Raw genomic sequence first — 14,288 nt, forward strand, 5'->3', positions numbered from 1 at the left:
GTTACATTTCTACACTTAAACATTACTGAGTAAATTATTAGTTTTTGTTTTGAAAGGATCAACGGACAGTGTGAAACTACAAAAAATGAAATCACCATTCAACAATCAAATGCATCACATCATAGCCAACCAACCAGATTAAACGTAATACACTGCGTCAAAACAGCATTGAATGCCGATATTTCTCTTGATGCAAATCCTTGGCCCCATTTTTCTGACATATTTGCATTTAAATATAGGAAGGCAACAGAATTTAATTTTTTTTAAATTATGAATTCATTGGTGTTATTTCACTTAAAAAATAATTGTACATGTTGACAAACCTTTTGTTTTATACAGATGTATTTGTGGGAAATAAATAAAAAAATTTAATCAATTCCTTTTTAACTTTACTTTAAGCAATTTTTACTTTGAGTAGTAGTTAATTGAGGTACTTTTTACTTGTACTCATAGGATATATCAGTACTCTTCACACCTCTGGTATTTGGAAGGATTTCTCTGCAGAGACTTTGTCAGCTAATTCCTTTAGTGTACCAGTAGTCCGTACCTTTAGTACTGGGCCACAAATATAGATTAAAGTTTCAAAAATTAGATTAAAAAAAATTAAATTTGAAAAATTTCTACTTGAGCTTTAATGATAACCACTCCTGCTCTTGATTGCTGCGCTCATCTAACAGCCTTGCTACACACAGCCACACACACGCAGCTGCATGATCGTGTTGAGTACATCGTGTGCAGCACCACGCATCCTCCACACACGCACACAAAAGCACCACCATTGAAAGACACACACCTCAGAGTGGACGGGAGGCACAAGCAGCATCCCACACACAAGAGACACGTACACCCGCGCAGTCACATATCAAATGCAATAGAATACCAGCCACAAAAACTCCTACACACACGCCTCACGAACAACCACCCCCCTACTCGCAAATGGAAAACTTAGCTGATATAAAAAATGGTCCATGCCATTGTAAATGTTGGAGAGCACAGTAGTACACAACCTGCCAAAGGTTACCTGTCTTATCACAGAGCTCAGACGTTCAGTTGAATACAAGCAATCACTCTAAAGACTGTTTATTTAGTAATAATAAATGGTAAATAGATTTTTAAGTGCTTCAATAACCATCATAGTAGGACCAAAGGGCTTTACAACATCAGCCACATTCACCCATTCAGACTCACATTCACTCTGCCATGCAAGGTTCTGTAGCAGGGGTCACACACGTTGCCCGCGGGCCCCAGGTAGCCCGCATGGATCATGTGAGGGGCCCTCAGGAGCTTTTAACACCAATGAGCTCCATCTAAAATCTGATTAACTTTCCAGGATTCAAACTCACAAAGATATATGCAGATGTAGTTAGTACTTAGTAGCGTTAAATACTGCTGCACCTGATAAAGTTATAGTATTACATTAACCATCTTTAAATATGTATTTTCACTAAAACTTTGTGACCAATGTTTTTAAATGCTGCAAATTTGGTGTATGGGTTGTGCTATGTTATATATAATATGATATATATGTATAAAATGTATTTTAAAAACGCTTAAAATATGACAATTGTTACGTTTTACAAATATTAGACGAACAGCTGAAAGTTGTTTGATAGTAGCTACTAAATTAAACTTAAACATTTCCTACCTTTTTAACTTACTCCTAGCCTTCCATGTTATCTTACCCTCTAATTAAAGTTTAGTATTTAAGAAGTGTTTTTATAACTGGTAGCCTTTCAGACTATACAGTACTTATGAAGTAGCTCACAGTTTCAGATAGATTGGTAACCCCTGTTCTAGAGCAACTTAGGTTTCACTGTCTTGCCCAACGTGACTTGAACAGACGGTCAGCTATTAATAGCTTTGGGGTCAAACCCGCAACCTCGCCTTCAGAAGATGACCCCTCTGCCACGGCCGCCCCATAGTACCTATAAAGACACATCATACATCATAGATTAAATACCTTCTGCTTGAATACAACAATAATCATCATTTAGATCCATTCACCCACAACATTTCAGGGGTATTAAACTCTCTTTTATTGCTCTTTAATAAAGCTTCACACCTTCTATTGAAGAAATTCAGTTTGAAACTTTGCCTGTGTGCTCAAAATCATTAGCTTGTTAAAAAAAAAAAAAACACTTTGAATTTCTAATCTATATTTAGGCTTCTTTTAAAAACAGTTTATTCCATGAAGATCCAGTAAAGACCTAAAAATGTTTTGGGTTTAGGCTTCCAATGTGTGTTAATGTTGGGTTATTCCTTTGAAATGCATTATTTTGAGAAGATCAAACAAGTCTAGGGCCAGACTTTTCATCATTGATTACAAAGTATTTATTTTGGCTATGTGTAGATGTAGTGTGGCTCTTTCAAGAAAGCAGAGACTTCTTCATGCCTTCCCTGCAGACTAAAATTGTTTTGATTATCAGCTGTTTGAAAAATCCCCTCATTTTAAGAAAAGTTTTTTAAAAAATATACCAAAAAGAGACTATTGCTTTATAATCCTTGTTAGATGTTGATGTGATGAATGGTAAAAAGGTAATGATGCAACTCAACTCAAAATACACTATGAGACTTTTCTTTTGAAACTCAAAGAATACAGTGCAAACCTGATTAAAACCCAACACAAGCCCCTCCATGCAGCTGGAGTCCTTAGTTGGCTTTGAGACAAACATATAACAAACAACCAGGTAAAGGCCATTTAAATGGACATTGATGTTGCAGTTGAAAAACAGGGAGGTGGACATAATCGGGCCAGGAAGCCGGAGTCAGCAAGCACAGGGTATAGAGGGGGAACAGAGTTGACACTTGAAACAAGATGAACGCAAGTAAAAGCCATCAGAACAACAAAATCATTCATGACAAAGCCAAGGCTTGGTCAGACATCATAAGAAAAACCATCTATTCGTCTCTCCATCCTCCACAACTGTTTTATCCACAATGGTTTTGTAGGAACCTATCAAATCATATTCAGAGCACTGGGAGAGTGTACCGTGGACAAAACACTGTGTCCCTCAGAAGACAATAATACAAATACGCAATGATACATTTCACAGCTACTTGAATGAGGGATGAAGTCTGGAGAAACACAAACCAGGAGGGGTACAACTAATTCTTTACTGCCAACAAAAGAAAAATACACCATTTTGATCATCACATTTAATCAAACCCTTAGGGATTAGCAATATTTTTTCCCCAAATACATTATTTATATGTTATTTATTCTTTTAAAGCCCTTTGATTTAAATACTAATACATATATATACAAGAAATATATTTTTAGAGAATGAATTGTGAGCATTATTTCTGATATTCCTGAGTAGCAACTATGGGTTTACATTGCTTGATTTTTCTAAACTAATAAATAATAATTTCCAAAACTAGCTGGGTTTCGATTACAGATTTTCGCTAAATAAAAGCGATATTTCTAAATGTTGACAAAGTACAATGCGCTTTGAACTTGTTTCCATTGAAGGCTGTTTTGGGGTGGAGCCTCATAACTCCCGTGAAATCTTATCCTGCGAGACTTTGCCGCAGGAACGCGGACGCTCCAAATCTCCTTATAACACTCTGCATTCCTTTGTTGTTAGGTGGCAGTAATCATTTAAAAGTATAATGCTAAGAAATGTCAGAGTCACCTCTTCTGTTTACACGGACCACGCAATGTTTTCTCGGAGAGTACTAATCATGTGACCAGGTACGTCAATTTTGCAACGTGTATTTGCAGAAAAAGTGTTTCCATAGCGCTTTTGCGACACATTTCAATATTGAAACGTCTGAAATTCCTCCTAATGAAAGCGTAAAAATTTTTAGCGATATTTCAGGTGTTTCCAGTTTGCCAGTTTTCATTGAGTTATTTAGATTTTGCGCATTTCCAAGGGTAACGAATATGCAGCTACAGCAGCAAAAAAGAACGACTCCGGCAACACAACTTCTGCATTCTTCATTGTTTTTGTGCTGTGGGACACAAATTTCAGTTACGTGTTTTAAATCCAGTTCGTTCCTAGCAGGTTCACACAAATTCAAACAGCACAGAAAAAATATTGTGTCACGCAGCACGAAAACATTTTGAGTTAAGCACAGATTCAAGTTGTTCTCTGCAACGCCACAAATGTCAGAAAATTGTGTTGCCAGCATGAAAAATTACATAAAGTCATATTTGTGACAGTTTCATGAACTCTTTGACTCTAGACTGTCATTTCATAGTATTAATCAGATCATAGAAAATATATTTTTTCAAGTCATTATTTTTATTCAAACTTTTCACACAGAAATACAGCTAAACCATTGTAAAAATAAATACTGCTCATATAATTCAATAAATGTATGATTACACTCATATTAGAAATGCAAATATGTGTTATGATGCGATGCCCATGAGAAATATAATGTATTTACATTTCACGGTGGATGTTATGAACGAATAATGCTTGAGTTGGTCTAATTAGAGATTAATTAGGACCACCACACCAATTATCCACACTATGTTTGTTCCGTGCTGCCTGTGTATAACCGGCGGTTGTTTGCAGCTAAGTGGGGGTTGGTTGTGGAGTCTGGTTTGTCTGTTATAGCCTGAAGGACGGCCAAAAGTGTTATTTGTGCAGGGTACATCTGCCATGCCTGTTGTTTGCGTTTAAAAAAAGATGCTATAAAAAAAAATCCTCCGACCTGGTGGGAATGTTTTTCTAGAGATCATAACGAATGTTAAAACATCCTTAGGCACAACCATGGAAAGTGAAGCTATAACATCACATACCCCACTAAATTCTTTCTCAATCATATATTTTTTTTCACTTCAACTAGAGTATATCGGGGGACCTGATGATTCGTAACATCCAGCTGAACCACGGTGGAAAATATGTCTGCAATATTGATACTGATGTTGAAACCCTGTCCACATCTGCCATTTTGGTTGTCAAAGGTAAGATAACCAATTTCTCTCCATGGCCTGTTTCTGTATAAATAGCATTGTGTAGTTGCTGTAAAATGATGTGGCATTAAAGCATCTCCACTGAAGAATTTCTGGTGGAGGTTTTTGAGCAGGGTGTGAAAAGTCCCAGGGGCTTCCTGTAAAACTAAGGGAGGAAAACTGCAACCTGCACAAGCCAGTCAAATCAGGTTGTGTACTATAGGGGCTGAGCTCGCCTTTGTTGGTATGAGCTCAGCGTATCAGGTCTGTCTCTAGTGATTTACCCTGTCTTTTTTTCACAGACCACACTGTAACAGCTACCTGAGGGCTTTGGGTTGGCAATGGTTATTGCAGAAAATGAGCACCTGGATGTAGTATCTCTTTGACCTGTCTCTCTTCCCCATTTAGGTCCCCTTTGATAAATAACCACATCCCGTTATCTCAGAGAAACATACCTTCCTTTGGGCTTCTTTTTAAAATTCTTCACTTTAGTTTTTAACCAATGGGCTTCTTTGGCTTTACCGTTACTTGCTTGAAGAACCAGGTTATCCACATATTCATAACCAGAAGGTTTCAATTATTTACAGTTTTTACCTTGGAAATAATCTTTAGGTCCCTATTTTTTCATTGGACGAATATCTTTGATGTGAACACTTTTGATGAATACACAATTTAGATCAACTCAATAGCAACCATGACAATTACCCACCGACGAAACATTGAAAAGCTACCAATCAGCCATAGAAACATCTGAAAACCAATAGGCAGTATATTTGAATTCAATAGTTACAACAATAATGTTAATAAACCTAATTACTTTAATTATGTACATTAACATTATTGTTGTAACTATTTCGTTATTTAATGCTGTTTTCTCATTGGGTGGATAACTTTGATGTGAACAAACACTTTTGATAAATACACAATTTAGATCAACGCAATAGCAGCCATGATGATTACCCACCGACTAAACACTGAAAATCCACTAAAACCAATCGGCTGTTCATTTAAATTAAATAGTTACAACAATAATGTTAATGTACCTAAATACTTTGTTCCTAATACATTGTTTCCAAACCCACTCAGAGTTTAAGAAACATCCCACTCTGGCACCACTTCACAAGAATTCAGAGATCACCTAAAGGACATTTGCAATATTCAATTTAGTTTTATTCTTGTATAGGTTTCCAACAAATTCTCAACACGTGACACACTTTTCTCCCTTTTTTGGGGCATATGTGCTAGAAATGTTATAGGACTAGATTCAGGTAAGGAAGAGGTAATACAACATTTTAGCTGAAGTCAATTAAAAATTCTGATTTTTCAACAGGTCAGTAAATAAGCATCTTGGATTAGAAATAAAACCAGTTAAATAAAATCAAAATATATCTAGTTGAATCCGTGTATCATTCGTTCATTTGTTTTTCATTATGTAACAAAAACATGAAAAAAGAAAAAACTGTCATTATTTGATATTTGTTTCCCAAACGAAAATGAAATAACGGGAAACGCCTTGTTTTTCAAATTCAAGCTCTTTTGCTTCGGTACAGAAAACAAAAAACAGAAAACGAACACCTTTAGTCGTTTTCTCCATTACCAATTTGCCAAAGTATGTGACCCGGAAGTGAAGCATTACACATTCCGCTATATCTTTAGCTCTACAACACTTAAGAGTCTCTAAATCCTCCAAAATGTCCGTGAGGAGGTTTTGTGTCCAATACTAGCTAAAGCGAAAAGGACACGTTTCTGATGCACAGTTGGAAGCAGCGATCTTGTCAAGCCAAACTGCCGTTAGCATAGCCGTTAGCGTCGGATGAGAGTACACTTCCGGGTCACATACTTTGGCCAATCGGTAATGGGGAAAACAAATAAAGGAGTTCGTTTTCCATTTTTTATACCGATGCAAAAGAGCTTGAATTTGAAAAACAAGGCGTTTTCCGTTTTTTCATTTTGGTTTTGGAAACAAACATCAAATAATGATACAGGAATTTAGTGGCTTTGACACATTTTTCAATACGATCTGGTTGAACTCTCGTCCTCCCAGTTCAGCCAATACAAAGTAGAATACATTATATAAAACCACACACCAATGGCATGGACAGTAATTAAATCATCTTCTGAGGACTTGATGTGCATCAATGTGTATTATCTGTTATAAAATGAGGTGGGGATTTTTTTTTAGATTAAGGAAACATTAACCAACATAATTTTGACAGGTCCTCCAGGTCCCCCCGACAAAGTAGCAGTAGAGGAAATCACAGACAGCACTGCACAGTTGTCCTGGACCCCTGGAAGGGACAATGGCAGCCCCATCACTGGTTACGTCATACAGGCTAGGACGCCTTTCACTGTCGGCTGGCAGGCTGTAGACACAGGTACGCTGAAACATTCTGATACCTCCATGTGTGATTGATTGGGTTCTTTATTTATTCATCATTTAATTTGAGTTCACTAGAGCCCATTGTTTATTGAAATGCCCTGTTTTCCACTTGCAGTGCCAGAGGTGGTCAATGGTAACTTGCTAACAGCCACCGTGGTTGGCCTAAACGCGTGGGTGGAGTACGAGTTCAGGGTGGTGGCTCGCAATGTCGTAGGCCTTGGTGAGCCCAGCCCACTCTCAGCCAAGACAAGGACGGAAGATACCAGTATGTAGAAGTTGACACAAACATTATAAAAGAGAATTCAAAGACTCTAAACTGTTTTTTGCAACATCTACTTTTTGTTTGGCCCCTTTTAATTCCTATAGAGGGCTTTTCTGCCAAGGAGGAAATGTTTTCACCGGTGTTTATTAATCATTAATTTTGTCAGTTAGCTTGTTTACGTCAAAAGTATCGGATTTTGACAAAATTTTAACCATTGACCTTAAGCCATGGAAGATTCCTTTAAACTTTCGATGATTCGGATTAATGTAGTGATTCTGGAATAGTTTGAAAAATCTAAAAAACCCTCTCCTTCATCACTGGTGAAATTTAAAAGTCATTTCTTGGTTTGAATTTGACCAATGTTTATGAAATTTCACTTATTTATGTTGGGTTAGTTTTTCATTTTCCCCATATTTAATCTGTATCGGATCTGAATTGTGTATTTCATTGTGATTTTTCTATTTAAAAAAACGGGGGTGCTCAGTAGGCCTGGGCGATTTATCGAGATTCAAGATATAGTGAGTTTTCTATTTTGGCTGATATAGAAAAGTACAATATTGCCTATGTCAACATGTAAATAATAATGTATATTATAGCTTATTTTGTTTTATTTTGCTTCGTTCTCTACTTCTCAGAACAGCATGTAAAGCTCAGTTAGATGGATTTCTCCTTCATCTAAACAAGTGGCACTACAACTTTCTCAAACGTGCTGTCCTTTACAGGAGAAAAAGCCAAAACTAGAACCTATTGTGCAACTGTTTGTTAATAAATGTGTTGCATTTCGCATCAGCAAATTTAACCCTCAAATGTTTTTCAGGTCAAACTTCAATTGAGTTAAAATGATCAAGATTTACAGTATATCGTATATCGCCATTTTGACAAACAATATAATAGACGTGAGTTTTGGTTCATATCGCCCAGCCCTAGTACCCAACCATTTCCACCTACTGTATCATTATTAATGGGGATATACATTTCTTACAAGCCTTTAAAGTGTGAATGATCATGGTACCATGATGAGGATTAATCATCCAGATAACTGCCAATATCTTGCAAAGAAGATATTTGGCGCTTTGCGGAGGCTTGCGCTCTCTGAATAATAATGTAGAAGTACAGCAACATTTTTACAGTTTTATGTTTACTTACCAATTTTTCAATTTCTGTTAAAAGTCCCCAATCACTCAAACGACAATGAATGAATACATGTTCAAACAATGGACATAATCACACTTTGTCTATCATAAAAAATGACATTAAACACCCAAAGACCTGCAGCACCAGGTGCTAGCAATCTGATAGCAGCAATAGAGTATAGAGAATGTTTGCATATCCAGTAGTTCAGATGAGAGAGAGACAGCCATGTGGAAATGTGAAGAGGAGTGGGTTGAGTAAAATGTCATGTGCAAATGTTACACATGTTTGCAAGTAGTGTCATTGACATTTGAGCATTATGAGATTTTTAATTTCTCTAAAATATTTGTTTGCACACTGTGGGTTGTGGGGTGTGAAATAGCAAACTGTGACCAAAGCAAGTAGCCGTGTCATCGGCAGGAGTCCAGCTTTATAAACTGTGTTCTAATTGCTCCCCTTTGGGCTTTACCTCTCAGTTCCTGATACGGCTCCCACTGATGTTGGAGGAGGAGGCGGCACAAAGTCTGAATTAGTGATAACATGGGAGGTAAGTCATCTGTCACATTTTACTGTGCTCTCCATTGGCGAGTAATGGCTCTGCTTAATTGTGCAGCATTGAAGGGGAACAGTTTTATGACCCACATCTAGCTCTTCCTGCTAAGCACCATTTCTCTCTCCAAAATCAGGGACAGACAGAGCACATTTTTTTTAAGAATGCTGCACTTTAGTCACAATTGCCCAGCCAAGCGTGAGGAAAAGATAATGTAAAAGGTGACTGTGAGGAGAGGAACAGAATCTGTTCCCTGATGCTCCAGATGGTTTACGATGCAGAGGCGGGCCCGTCTATTATTTTGTCTGTATGCCTTTTAATATCACTATAGTTTTGTGTTTTGCTCTCAGCCCGTGTCAGAGGAACTGCAGAATGGTGAAGGCTTTGGATACATCATCGCCTTTAGGCCCGTGGGAACAGTGACGTGGACGCGAGCGGTCATTTCCACTCCTGGTGTGGTGAGATACGTCTTCCGCAATGACACCATCCCACCTTTCTCACCTTTTGATGTCAAAGTGGGAGCCTTCAACAACCGAGGGGAAGGACCTTTCAGCTCTATTGCCACTGTGTACTCAGCAGAGGAAGGTATAGTGCAGTGTTTCTCAAATAGTGGTACGCAATTGCACTACAGGGGGTACTTGAAAGAGAGAGAGGGAGAGGAAAAATAACAAATTAAAGCATTAAAAATATGTGGCTTTATAATATAATTTTTTAGTTAAAAAATGATAATCAGACTAAATATTACTAGCAACTTACAAAACTACAACAAAAACACAAAAAAAGAGAAAAATATACTCGATAATTAAAATAACAAAATACACAAAATTTAACCACAAACATGCACACCAAGAGAGAAAAATACTTACTATTACCAGCAACATGCAAAACGACAAGAAAGACACTTTAAATGAGAGAAAAATAGACCAGATCACAAAAATAACGTAGATAACACAAAACGATAGAGGTTGACCGATATTGGATTTTCAAAGGCAGATGCCAATACCAATTTTAGCCGATGGTTGATATCTAAAGTCATTTTTGGAAGCCGATATTTGAGGCTGATATACTTTTTTTTTTTTTATAGCATATTGATTATGAAATAAAATTGAAACACTCATATAATATAAATGTATATATTAGAAATTCAATGAAATATACCAATAGAACTCTGAACATTTGTTGAATTTTAAATATACCTGTACACAACCAAGTAAAACAAAAAGTACAGGATGGGTAAGTAGCAGTAAAGCATGACAACAATTAACAATGTGCAAGTAGTCGGTTTAAACTAAATACCTGTTTTAGGTATAACCACTCACTCCTGTTCACAGCCACCACCATTATACCTAAGCTTCACACTTTTCACCATATGCAAAACTACAACATCACATCTCACTCTCACTTTAAAATAATCAACTCTTCCCCACGCCTTCCATTTTCCTACCTTGAGTCTCACTTAGGTGTAATATTGCCCTTTCTTTTTATAACCTCCCTATGATGAAGTGTTTCTTACCCTTCCTTAGGGAGGGCTGGTGATGGTAAAAAATAAATTAAAAAATGTTTTTTTGGTTGATGGCCGATCTTGAAAAAAGTCCATGCATCGGCCCGATACATCGGTCGACCTCTACAAAATGACATAAGAAACAAACAAACGACAGAAAACACACACACTTAGAGAGAATAATTTAAATAATACCAAAAACACACAAAAATGACAACAAAAACATACAAAATAAGAGTAAATTATACTGAATAATAAAAAGACTGGACAAACAACAACAAAATAAACCAAAAACACACAAAATGATGATAGAAATGATCTTGATTAGAACATGAACTGAAATACAAGGGTCAGTCTTGGTCCCACATGACCGTAAATGATAAAAACTATAGAAATACAGTAATTCTTTTCAGGAGGCACTAAGTACAGTTTCATTCTACTTATTTACAAAATAGGATTATTTAAAATCTGTGTTATCACTCATGCATTCCATCAATATGCTCTATAGTTATTTTTTAACAGAATTCTGAGTAAAACGTTATAGTCGAACAAAGGGGTTACTTGGCTTCAGAAATAAAAATAAAAGGGGGTACTTGAGCCAAAATGCATCACAGACTTCACTATCTAAAGTTAGGCTCTAATAAGCCATAATCTCCCCTTACAACACTGACCTTGAAAGGTTTTTTTCCAGTGCTCTTATTTCCCTTCCCTCTAAGGTAAGGAATGTCATCTCCATATTAGTTATCAAGCAGGTAGATTACAGGAAATCCTAGCAGACACTTACCCCACCGCTCTGTCAGGGAGGTATCCTCTTAATTGAATTTGCTGTGCAGATAGTTTTCCCTCATGTCAGTCAAAGATCCTATTAAAACATAGCGAGGGAAAGAGCTCAGTGAAACGACAGCCCTGCTTTGTACCTTTCCTCTTATTTGCTTTTAATGTGTGTGATGGTGTTGGATGAGCCTGTGCGATTCTCACAACCTATCTGCTCTATTTCTGCAGTCCCCGGTGTGGCTCCTAAGCGGGTTAGGGCTAGAAGTGTGTCTGCAGCACAAATTGAAGTGGTCTGGGAAGCTCTGCCTGCCATCTCAGAACGAGTGCTTGGATATGAGGTATGACTCACTGCAAAGTCATTGTTTTCTTTTCCTTTTCCCCCAATAATGATTGAGCTTCTCCCTGCGGCTTGTTTATCAGCATATAACCATCCGTTCAGTTGTACTTTAAATGAGTTCTGTGTCTTTTACACATTATATTCTGCCTCGTGTGCCTCTGCAGAAACTTTAGTTTACACCTTAATAATGTCATGAAATAACCTCAATGCTGTGGTGCTCCAACTAAATTCCTCAGTAGAAGAAAATGAATTCCCTTATTTTTTTCAAGAATGCAAAAAGGGCTTCTGCTTTAGCTCTCCATTCCTCCCTCTCCCCTTCTCAGTGCTCTTTCAATATACGTCACCTCTGGCCCTCAGCACAAAGCTCTGCAGATTTAATAGTGCTGGCCTGTTTGTCTTTCCGTATTTTCCAATGTGTGGTACGGAAGTAGATTTTGGCAAAGCGCCACTAAGAATTTGAAAACAGCTTTGAGCCCTGCTTTAATTGGATATTATTAGAACTGCATGCGGTTTCAGATTCATTCACGGGATTATGTTACTGTAAAGTGAAAATTGATTCGGAAAGTACAAAGCTTTAATTGACAACAAATTGGAAATACAATCACTTAAGCCATGATTATTCCTGAGGGGAGAAATAACATGCTAATTTGTCTGCTGTATTGACTAAAGATGGATTTTAATAACACTCTAAAAGCATGGTGGGAGTTGTATTGCTTAGGATAAACAAATAATGAAGTAGTACATTAAATAAAAAACCTTTTAGATGATTTAAAGACAATGGCTTTAGCGATCTAAACTACAATGCTGCGTTTTGCCATCCGCACCTGCTTGTTGGAATTAGGTTTTTGCTCCCTGCGCTATTGTGCCCCAAAAAATTGGGTACGTGTAAGGATTTCTACTTGTTGAAGGACGCACGGTGCACCATTTGCTACAATTTATGCAATTAAAAAAGGGATTTTACTTCAGGTAGAAGGATGTTCGAAATTGTTGCCGGATCCTGTGCAGTTGCAGACACAAAATATTTTTAAACATCTACATCTTTACCAGACAGAGGGTTGGTGGCAGTGCGTATATACGTAGGTGTCGGCATGAAGTATCAAAGCAGGATGGGTTCTGACCTCTCAGCTTTCAGCCGATGTTCATAGATTCAAAGGAAGATTGTTAAAAGGATTTTGTTGAGTTCTAAGACACATGGCAACAAACTTTTTATTTCAATGTGGATAACACACTTTTCATAGCCTTTTTATAACACACAAACAGGCATAACTGCAAATCCTTTAACTGTCTTCCGTAAACCTGCGCACCGTGCCCGGGACCGCTACCTTCTCACATTACTGTGCAGCTTCTTATTGCCATAGCTAAGATACCGTAGCTTAGATACCGCAGCTGTTACAAAGCCATATTTCGCTTGGGAGCTGCATCAACACATCATCAATAGGGTAAAACTAAACAGTCTCACTACGATCTGAGCCCAGCTTACACTCCCTTGTTGGTGGGAGAACAATCCAACGCTTGGTAAACTTGCTTCACAATGATGGGAAGAGCCACCATTCCGTTCATAAAGGCTCAAACATAAGCGGGCGGACTCTGTGCGGACTGTCCGCTCACCTCAGAGTAGATATGTAACGATTAATCGTAAAGCAGTTAAAAATCGATTCACAGGTATCACAGTTCATATCGATACTCTGAAAACTGAATTGCAGTACTTTTTTTAAACAACAGAGGGCGCTACCTATTTATCTATTTATCCTTCTCTTGTCCAGAAGCGTAGGCAGCAGGTGGAATTGCCCACTACTCTTAAACATGTTCGTAAATGATTCATTACTCCTTTAGCACCGAAAGATTATCTGTAATGTTACGTGAATATCTGTAAAAGTCTTGTTTTTTTATTAGCTCTGTCTGCTAGCATCTCGTCTTCACTGCTAGAATAGCTGCATGCCAACCGACCACTGGGTTACCAGCGCCCTCTGCTGGTCCAAACAAATATCTGATGTAAATACAGTGCAATGACTGATTTTTTTTAAGTCCAATCAATTGTTAAGGCACAAAATACATTTTTAGTTGCACTTTTAAAAAGAAATGGAACTATTATGCAGTTTTGCATTCTGTAAATCCAGAATTTAAATGAATAGGGTTCTTCTTCATTTATATTATTCCTTTATTTATTTCATTCATTATTTTTAGTTAAATTGCATTGTTTTGAATAGTTTATCAAGGGATTCTTTTGAGAATGAAAAATAAAAGGAAAATAGTACAGTATTTTCTAGTTTTTTTCCCGAAAAAAAATAAAGGAATATTTTTCACTCAACATTTGTCTACAGTCCCATTTTGTAAAATAAATTGTGAGAGAATTGTATCGTGAACCCAGTATCGTGAATCGAATCGTATCGGGAGTTGAGTGAATCGTTACATCCCTACCTCAGAGTTTACATACAGTACATGGGCGC

The 14,288-nt window shown here is 37.3% G+C and overlaps 2 protein-coding genes across 4 annotated transcripts in view; both read left to right on the top strand.

Moving 5' to 3' along the window:
* The window catches only part of LOC114464078 (hydroperoxide isomerase ALOXE3-like), a 1,091,527-nt gene that overhangs the window by 265,481 nt on the left and 811,758 nt on the right, over positions 1 to 14,288 (top strand). The gene's annotated exons all lie outside the window — the stretch shown is intronic.
* cntn3b (contactin 3b) overlaps positions 1 to 14,288 on the top strand; it is a 128,074-nt gene that overhangs the window by 94,314 nt on the left and 19,472 nt on the right. For both annotated transcript variants that reach the window (XR_003674144.1, XM_028448130.1), the window contains exons 14-19: positions 4,801 to 4,918; positions 7,123 to 7,281; positions 7,402 to 7,551; positions 9,156 to 9,226; positions 9,580 to 9,814; positions 11,733 to 11,842. Coding sequence is in view for 1 of the 2 variants with exons in the window: in XM_028448130.1 (XP_028303931.1) it covers positions 4,801 to 4,918; positions 7,123 to 7,281; positions 7,402 to 7,551; positions 9,156 to 9,226; positions 9,580 to 9,814; positions 11,733 to 11,842 (843 nt within the window). In the remaining variant the exon portion in view is untranslated. The remainder of the gene's footprint in view (positions 1 to 4,800; positions 4,919 to 7,122; positions 7,282 to 7,401; positions 7,552 to 9,155; positions 9,227 to 9,579; positions 9,815 to 11,732; positions 11,843 to 14,288) is intronic.

Source organism: Gouania willdenowi, chromosome 5 (assembly GCF_900634775.1).
Source record: "Gouania willdenowi chromosome 5, fGouWil2.1, whole genome shotgun sequence".
Lineage (NCBI taxonomy): Eukaryota > Metazoa > Chordata > Actinopteri > Blenniiformes > Gobiesocidae > Gouania > Gouania willdenowi.